Source organism: Mustela nigripes, chromosome 16, assembly GCF_022355385.1.
Source record: "Mustela nigripes isolate SB6536 chromosome 16, MUSNIG.SB6536, whole genome shotgun sequence".
Lineage (NCBI taxonomy): Eukaryota > Metazoa > Chordata > Mammalia > Carnivora > Mustelidae > Mustela > Mustela nigripes.
Genome location: NC_081572.1, coordinates 49,543,205 through 49,553,014, shown reverse-complemented (window position 1 = coordinate 49,553,014; position 9,810 = coordinate 49,543,205). Strand labels below are relative to the sequence as shown.

The following is a 9,810-nucleotide window of genomic DNA, read 5'->3' as shown; positions in this document are numbered from 1 at the left end:
GGTCCAGGTTCTCTGAGGTTTACTAGTTAGTGCTAGTCCGTCGTGCTAGCCTAGCCTGGGTCACATTTAAGAATACGTCTCATCCAGGTAAAGGGAGTGTGTGGATGGGAGGGGTTTCTAGAAGAGGGAGCAATGTGGGCAAAGACCTTAAGGAGCTAGGGAGCCTGATGCAGCTGAGGCTGGAGGAATCTGTGGGGCCAAACTGTGGGGAACAAAGGGACAAGTGACATGAAATAGGGCTGGAGAGGTAGGCAGAGGCCAGAGCACATAGGACATGTTCAGCTTTCATATCAAGCTGAGAGGAAGCTACTAAAAGACTTTACAGAGAGGAATGATGAAATCTGAACATTCCTCTGTTTTTGCGATGGGGCTGCAGGCTTAAAAGGGTATGTGTTCTCCCCGCCATCCTGTGGGACACGGTAATGTCTGAAGAGTGTACAATGAAGTGGATTCCAATTGAGAGTGATGGGCATACTCGGGGAGTGGCTGGGAGAGAAGGAAAGAAGGCCAGGACCTTGGTGGGATATGCAGACACTTCAGTAGAGAAGGGATGTTTAAGCGCACTCAGGCGACTAAACGCTACTGGGCACTTAGAGATTGCAGACACCGGCAGAGCTATCGGTAATGTCTTCAAGATGGGATGAAAGCAGAGGGGCAGAGGGGCGGGCCAGAAAGCCTTTAAGATGAAGGAAGAGGAGGAATTAGCTAGAGCGAGGGCCGACGGGGGTGAGGGGTAGAGGAAGGAGGGAGAGAATTCTGAGTGCAAGGACCCGTCTGTGTGAGGGCGGACAGGAACAGAACAGTGTGAAACGGGCTAGAACAGAGAGGACCTGAAAGACAAAGCCTCTAGAGAGGTTGTGGGGGAGAGAACAATACATCATAAAAGGCCTCTTGTATTAGGAATCTGAACGTGAATAACTTGTTATTCTGTGTTGGGCACTGTGCTGCGTACTTGTCTGTATCAGCTCACTTATCCTCTATAATAATTCCGAGAGAGGGACACTATTATGATCACCCCCATTTTACAAATGCAAAAACCGAGTGCGCAGACTGTTAGAAATAATCAAAACAGAACAAAACTGAAAGTGGCTAAAACCAAACAGCACTATGCTCCAGATTTTTAAAAAATCACATTGAATTTAGGAACTCTGAATTCAGTAAATACTGAGTCAGAATAAATAAGACTTTGCATTGGTAAAATTTTATAGGTGACTAAAATTTGGTGGAAGAATAAAAGGACTCTGGTCAACATTTACATCTGGAAAAAAATGACCCAGAAAAACTGGACTCGGACATAAAACAGAAGGCATTTTCACTGTGGGGGAAGGAAGATTGGTAAAACTTATGTATGAAAGCTCGTTGATAAATTGAATTTTTACTTCAGAATTCAGAAGGAAGAGAGTTTATTTCAATACAAAATCATTTTGGCAAAGTACAAAAATATTGGTGCTGAAAAATTTAGAAACAGTTTACTTGCACTTCATAAAACACTGAATATGAAACTGAAATTGGCTTAATGGGGTTTGCTCTGGAAGAATGAGATATCTTTGTTTCCAATAATATTAGTATGATTTTGGTACATATATTTGAAACCATAAACATGGGTTCATTTGGGTCCAAATCATAGGATAAAAACTCTTTTTAACTTGGCTGTGGGGGCCTAAGAGAGGAGACAGGCGCGGTTCCTGCAGGGGCTGGAGGGAGAGGGACAACTTTGAGGAGAAAAATCAAGAGAGGAGAGGGATTTGGGCACTTCAGTCATGGGCGCTTTCTTGAAAGAACGCATTTGATCAGAGACATGAAGTTGGGTCACATTTCCACTAGGGCCCACTGCCCTCTGCTATTTCTGTCTTCACCACCTATGCTGTAGGAGCCCAAAGACTTCCTCACGTGTTGGCTGGGGACAAAGGCAAGTGCATTCCTTCAAACTGAGAAGGGACAGTTGGAGGACTATGCCTCTTCCAGATTTTCCCAAGTTGGGAAGGGATGTTAGCTTCCCAAGGGGCTTGTGAGATGTCTGGAGGAGGCTCCCCACTCCCGGAGGTCAGCGCGGAACACGCGACCATGTGAGAGCAGCGATGCTGTGTGGGGGTTACTGTCTTGCTGTGGACAGAGGTCCATTCAGTTTCTAATCAGCCCTCATTTCTTGTTCACATTTCATCTTCAAAAGAGCAATTAAAAATCTCCTATAGATATCACAACTATTGGTAAACTTTACAGATGGGATACTTAATATATTATCATTAATTCAAATGTGAAAAATTTAAAAATAGCCAAGTCTGCATCATTAGTTTCTAGTAGCATTTCTACATTACTTGAAAACACATTTAATTCTATGTTCAAATTAATAACTTTTTAAGAAAATACCCATTTCAATTTTGAAATGTGAATTTAAAGGTGCTTTTATTCAGAATCTTAAACTATCCAAGTGTAATATATAAGGAGCTATGCAGAAATAAGAAATGCACCTCTTGGAATAAGCTACCTATGCAATATGATACTTTTAAAGATACTCATCATTCATTCATTCAGAAAATTTGCCTCAATGCCCACTGTGTGGAAGGCACTGGACCTAGGTGCTACAGGTATGAAGCTGAAGAAGGCACGATCCTGCCCTTCAAGAGCTTACAGACTGGTAGAGATACTGTACACAGGGGGTTAGAAGTGATTCCTAATGTAAAGAGGAGCGAATACTCTTTGCACTGAGTGTTAGTTTGGTTGTCTTTGCGAAAGCTTCTCTTTTTTCATAATATGCAGCTTCATTTACAAACACTGGGTACACAGTATCGTCTCCGCCCAACGGAATTATCTGTCCATCAAGAGTTAAAAACACAGGATCCCCAGGGTGCAGCGGTTTCCAGTCTTGATCCTCTCAGGAAACAATTAAAATAACATAAGTTACATTTGATTTTTTCCCTTGTTTTTAAAGGTCTAAGCTGGGCTCTAGACAGCTAACAGATTGCAGCACCGTATAAATAAGGAGATACCGGACAGATGTGTTAGGAAGCACACCATGGTCTCACTAAACTGAGGCCGAACCATTACTTTGGGCTGCAGTTTTAGGAGTTCGCATTTAATTTTTAGAACTGATACATATAATTAGAGTTTGCCTCAATACCAAGTTTGCCTTGAATGCTGCCAAGGAGATTTAGAGTATGAAAGGACAGAAATAACATGTGTCTCTCTAAGTGTATATTCTACCTGTTCAGCAAAATTTAGGAAATACCATTAAGACCCTTCAGTATGCTGGGCATTATACTGCTGGGGATGTGAAAATGGTACCATTGTGCCTGCCTGCGAAAGGATTCTACTTGGATGGGCTTCAAGCATAGACAGTGGGGGTGGGCTGGGCAAATCTAGGATAAGGTGAGTGTATTCCATGGTAAAAACTGAGTTATCTGAAATGTCCCACCCCAGGGATCTGGACCTCTGAGCCCTCAAACCCCAATGCTGTCACACCACAGGGACCCTAAACCAGTTCTTCCCAAACTTGAACATGTTTGCAGGTGGTGTTTGGATTTTGTTAAAATGCAGATTTGGATTCTATGGGTTTGGGGCAGAGCCCATGAGTCTGCACTTCTAACATCTCCCAGCAGCACATGCGAGTTTAGTAGAAAAGCACAATTTCATTCCCCACTGCAAACTTGCTAAATCGAAATCTTCATGTTAACAAATCTCCAGATATTTACATGCACAACATTAAAGATTGGGAAGCACTGCATTATGGCAATTTTCTCAACCACGACTGCACATTATAATCACCTGGGATGTTTACAAAATATAGATGAGGAGAAGGGCTGCCTGTACCACAGATACATAAAACTACAATTTCAAGGGTGGGGCTCAGGTGCCATTAATTTAAAAACATTTATTTCAAAATCTACAGAGAGTAAAACTTACTCATTTTTATGCACTGTTCTATGTGTTGGGATATATACAGTAGAGAGTCAGGTTAGCACAGAATGTGGAATGAAGGTGCATGATTCCATCACACCCTTCCCTCGCTGCACTATTTAGAGTTCCCTGTTGGCTGGTTTTGTTTTTCAAAGCCCCAGGTGACTCTGTAGGACAGCATGTGAAAAGCTGCTCTGGACCTGTGATTTGCAGCCAGAGATGTGCCTCTGGAACAAGTGACACAGCTGCTTTGCCACACCTGCAAGTGATGCTAAGGTCAGGCAGGGCTACCCAGACTGGAGCCAGGGGAAAATCACCTGGTGAGCCTAACTGATTTCTGGTGCCCACCTTGATGAATTAAATCAGAATCTCTGAGGATGGGACCTGGGAATCAAGATTTTTCAAAGCTCCTCTACTGTGACCTAAGTTTTGTTTTGTTTAAGATTTTATTTATTTATTTGACAGAGAGAGAAAGCACTGCGGAAGCAGCAGGCAGAGGGAGAAGCAGACTCCCAACTGAGCAGGGAACCTGACATGGAACTCGATCCCAGAAGTCTGAGATCATGACCTTAGCCGAAGGCAGAGACGCTCAACCCACTGGGTCACCCAGGAACGCCTCCTGTGGTCTAAGTTTGAGAAGCACTGTGTTGATGCTTTTGTAATGGGCTCCCAGCATTTGGGGGTACACACTTGAGGTCACTCCAGTGAACATCCTGATTAAGAACCATCACTCTTAGCATAAAACCTGGACTGTGTCTCTGGCTCCAGGACCTACTGTCCTCACTGTTCACCCCCTACTCTACACCGACACTGGTCTTCCAGGTCCTCAAACACTCCAAGTTTCTTCCAGCCCCAGGGCCTTTGGACTTGTTTTTCACGTGGTTGACTTCTCATGGTCCAGGATCCAGCTTCAATGCCGTCATCTCAGAGATGGCTCTTTCAGACCATTTCATCTAATAGGAACCATCTGCTAGCCTCTATTATTCTGTTTGTTTCTTTTATAGTACTCATTACAATTTGAACTGAACTGGTTTATGTATTGTTTACTTATTCATGGTGTGTTTTCCCTTGCTTGGTATGGAAGCTCCATGGGGGACTTTGTCTATCTTGAATCTCAGGGCCCAGAATAGGCTTAGTCATTCAAATATATTTTCTGCAATAACTAATGAATCACTTTTCCTTGTAGGATACAGAGCCATCAGAGAACAACTCTAACCTTCCTTTCAACACCTACCACTAACCCTGTTTGTCTGCCTCACTTCTCGGCCTCCCCATGATGATTTTTGTACTATTCAAGGATCCCCGAGGAATAAAAGTTCTTTAAAAATTCCTGTGTTGTAGTCAGTTAGGACATCAACATCTTGGCCTCTGTTTCTGGACTTGCTATTTTTGTTATCTGTAGGACTTCCTCTTTCTCCCTCACTCTTTATTTTTCTTTCCTTTAAATCACTGGCCAAGGTTCCTTCTGCTGTCTACCTGGATCACACAAAGGCTCTCAGCACAATTTGTTCCAATTATTTGTATTTTGGGGCAGGCTACTTTTTTAAGTTGTAAGTCTGCATGACTAGTATTAGGGTCATTAAATGGGAATCTGAACTGGATCAGTGGTTCTCCACTTGATTACTCAGGCCAATAAGATCAGATTATCTGAGTGGGATCCTGGCATCATTATTTTTCAAAAGCTCTCTAGGCAATGTGTAGCCAGAGCTGAAAGCCCCACATTAGATAATCCACCAGGTCTCTTCCATCTCTGATGTCTAAGGGTGAGTAGGGTACTCACAATGGGAATGGAAGTTTTAGCTTTTTGGAATCTTTTTTCCTCCTTTTTTCTACCTTTTTCTTGCCTTTCCCAGCTTTCAACTCTCTAAAGAGCCTTTTCTTCCCCCTTAACTATGCCATAATTGATCAAGCCAGACAAGGAACAGATACTAGGGTTCTGAGGAGAGTGAAGAATGTGGCCGAAAACATTGCGAAGGAAGAAATTTGAATGCTTTGCTCTAACTTATTCAGTACGGAGTGCAGGGAGGTGGCAGCAATGTGATCAAACTGCAAAGAACATTAGTTCTAGATCTGCCACAGAGAGCTACAGACTGTGGGGAAGATCTAACTTCTGAGCCTCTGTTTTCTTTAAAAAAATTTTTTTTGAATGTAGTTGACACACAGTGTTACACTAGTTTTAGGAGCACAGCATAGTTTATACTTTATACTATGCTCACCCCAAGCGTAGCTACTATCTGTCAGAGTACAATGCTATTACAATAGCATCGACCATATTCCCTGTGTTCTGCCTTTTACCCTGTGACTTATCCATTCCATAAGTGGAAGGCTGTGTGAACCTGTTTTCTTAATTTAAAACAGATACACTGATTCCTGCCCATTGCACTTGGGCAGGAATTTCACCTTCCCTGAGAGGCCTTGCCTGACCCCTTCCTCCCTACATCATTATTCGGTTATAGCATCTGGTTATCTTGATTTCTAAACCACAGTTTAGCATTTAGTATATCTGGTTTGTAAATACCACAAAAGTATTTGTGTACCCCCAGAGCCAGCATGGATCTACTCAGTAAATATGTACTGAATGAACGTTTGACTACCCTACCTATACTGTAGGGTTTTTGAGAACAGTATGTAAAATGGTTTATAAACTATAAAGTTCTATCGGAAGGTGGAGCATCATTATTTTGAATCCTTTAAAGAAACAGCAAATGTTACCTGCAGATTAGGGTGGATAATAGCAGCAATATCTCCATTTTCATTCCTGGGATAATCAACTTTCTCCATTATTTTATAGACTTCAATAGCACATGGAGGAAATTCTTTCCCTATGGTGAAAACAATATGTATATTTGGTGACTAAAAATGCCTCTTTTTTTTTTTTTTAAGATTTTATTTATTTATTTGACAGACAGAGATCACAAGTAGGCAGGCAGGCAGAGAGTGGAGGAAGTAGGCTCCCCGCTGAGCAGGGAGCCTGATGCAGGTCTTGATCCCATGACCCTGGGATCATGACCTGAGCGGAAGGCAGAGGCTTTAACCCACTGAGCCCCCTGCCGCCGCCTAAAAATGCCTCTTGAAAAAAAAGGAAGTTAACACTTTAAGGGAAAAACAACAACAACCAAAAAATGAAGACAGTTACAAGAACCTACCATTTTAGTTAAGGATATTTATAAACAACATCTGTCCAAAAGAAGTTCTCAAACTACTCCTATTGGTATATTGTCCATAAAGACACTAATGGATAGAAGTAGATGACAGGACTTGAGAAGCCAGTGTGGGAGAAAAAAGGCCTGGGATGGAAGTCAAGATACCCAGGCTTTAATCCAGCTGTGTAATCTTGAGCAAGAAACTTAACTTCTTGAGGCTCACTTTCTTCACCTGTCAGATGCAGATTTTCAATGATCTTATCTTGGAGGTTCCTTCCAGCTTTGACATTCTCTGATCCCACAACCTCAGGAGGACTTCCAGCAGGTCAGATGACTTCAGCATTGTGGCCCTTCTTTTAAATAGTACTGTGAGACATGGGGAAACAGGCAACCTACCAACAGTGGGGTCCTCTTTCCAAAGATGCAGCAACATCAAACAGCCCAGAAACTTGGAAAAGAAGTAGTGTACACATATACCAGGCAACCCTGAGTAAACAGGATGAAGTTTCATCCAACATAGGGCTCAGAGTGCACTATGGCTGCAACTCAAAGAAAAACCTTCTTTTGTCTTTAGAGCAGAAAGTGCAGCCAGGGTTGGAATGTGGTAACCTATGATCATTTCTGTATCAGTTAGTTTTTGCTGCTTAACACACTGCCCCAAACGCAATGGTGTCATACAAGGACCTTCAATTTAGTCATGACTCTGTGGGTTGTTTGAGCAGTTTGTCTGGTTTAGGCTGGCTTGCTGATGTGTTTGTGGCAAGCTGGCAGGTCAGCTGGGGGCTGGATGATCTAAGATGGTCTTACTCTCATGTCTGACATTCGACAGGCCTATTGGCTAGAGCTAGGGTGTCTGAGTCCTCTGCCTCATAATCTCCCATTATTTAAGAGCCTAGGCCAGGCTGATCCACATTCTGGCAAGGGGAGCAAGAGAGCACCCCAGAGGGCAAGTCCCTTTCAAATTTCTTCTGTGGCACAAAACATGTAAGATTCAGGAGGTAGGGAAATAGACTCCATTTCTTGGTAGAAGGATCTAAAAAAGCACATTGTAAGAACATGGACACAGAGAAGGAAAGAATTTGTGGCCATTTTTACAATCTACCCCACCTTTCAGGGGAAGATGGAAACTTATCAGGTGTCCTCTCTTTAAAGCAGAAGGTCCATTGGGAGTAAAGGAAAAAGTGATAGAAAATAAAGTAGCACGTTTTTGCTACTTTGAATCTCAGAGTCTGAAGGAGGCTCAAATGCCTAACTTCATCAGTGCTTGAGTATTCTCCATCTATTTCTGGCCCACTGGTGGTCATCTTAGTCTAGCTCAGACAGCTTCACAAAGTGTGGTCAGTGTTGTTAATTAGAAATTTATGTATGGGGCACCTGGGTGGCTCAGTGGGTTAAGCCGCTGCCTTCGGCTCGGGTCGTGATCTCAGGGTCCTGGGATCGAGTCCTGCATGGGGCTCTCTGCTCAGCAGGGAGTCGGCTTCCTCCTCTCTCTCTCTCTGCCTGCCTCTCTGCCTACTTGTAATCTCTCTCTGTCAAATAAATAAATAAAATCTTTAAAAGAAAAAAAAAAGAAATTTATGTATGTAGGTAACTCTATCCCCCTGATTCTACTCTGCCCTCAGTCACAGAAAACAAGTCTAATTGCTTTCCAATATAACACTTCTAAAACTCCAATATAAAGTCTTCTTTTGCTGATCTAAATATTCTTATTCACTACTCCTACATGGTCACATTCATGAGGTTTTATGTGAAGGTACTTTGTAAACTCAAGTTCTGTGTGTGTCTTGGGGATTACTCTTATTTTGGTTTTCAAACCTTTTAGCATTCTTAATTTACTCCTTGGCTAACCACTAATATGGACTCAGAATTTATTCACAGTTCCCCAAGTGGTGTTTATTCAATGCAGGAGAGAGACCATCACCTCCTGGATTTTTTTTTTTTAACATAAAAGCAAACTTTGTACCTGTAATGTATTTAACTTAAAGCATTTGCCTCAGACAATTGTTAAAGATTGTCAGGACTTTTTGGATCTACCTCCTGACCCCAAATATTTTCCTGAAAGCTTCCTGCCACCTTTCATTTATATATAAGCATGTCACATCTATCTTTATCCAACTTACTGACAATTTTGAGTAGCACAGGGTCAAGGACGGAGCTCTTCTGCACATTTCTAGAGATTTTTCTCTAGGTGGTTGGTTATCTCTTTGTCAGCATTCTTTGGGTAATTGTGCTCTTTCCGTGTTAGTTAAAAATCCACCAAACTAAAAAGTTATAGTGGTTTAACATTTCTGAACTGTAGAATCTTTTGCTCAAGTGAAATGTTACATGGCAGAGCAATCAGTCGAACGGCTCTGGAGCAGCTGTCCTTGAACTGTCCCGGAGCGACGGGGCGGCGAGGAGACTCCTAGCCCGGGAGTAGGATTCTGTGGACTCGGATTTGGAAACCATGCTTCTTCGCTCAGGTTTGTGGCCTTCTACCTGGTACATCATTTCTCAATGTACTGCAGTCCCACACTTATTACTGGAAGGGTGTCTTGTAAATTAGTGGTGACCTTCCCGATACCAGGTCCATTCAATGCTATTGACCCTGTCCTCAGACAAAGGTGGTAAAAATCTGATTTTCAGTCTTTATGACTTTGGAGTCAAAGGATTCCTAAGCAGAAAAGAAATTCCTGTGATTGAAGTAGGGTGCACAATCTGACATTAAGGCATTATATCCCCCACGACACTGAACTATTCTCCAGGCTTGTCACTATAATGACCAACTCCACAA

The 9,810-nt window shown here is 42.4% G+C and overlaps 1 protein-coding gene across 1 annotated transcript in view; it reads right to left on the bottom strand.

The window, feature by feature from the left end:
- Positions 1-1,386: 1,386 nt before the first annotated feature.
- ASPA (aspartoacylase) overlaps positions 1,387-9,810 on the bottom strand; it is a 13,294-nt gene continuing 4,870 nt past the window's right edge. The window contains exons 2-3 of the mRNA XM_059379364.1: positions 6,607-6,716; positions 1,387-2,869 (exon numbers count right to left, since the gene is read on the bottom strand). Of these exons, the coding sequence (XP_059235347.1) occupies positions 2,672-2,869; positions 6,607-6,716 (308 nt within the window). The 3' untranslated portion in view covers positions 1,387-2,671. The remainder of the gene's footprint in view (positions 2,870-6,606; positions 6,717-9,810) is intronic.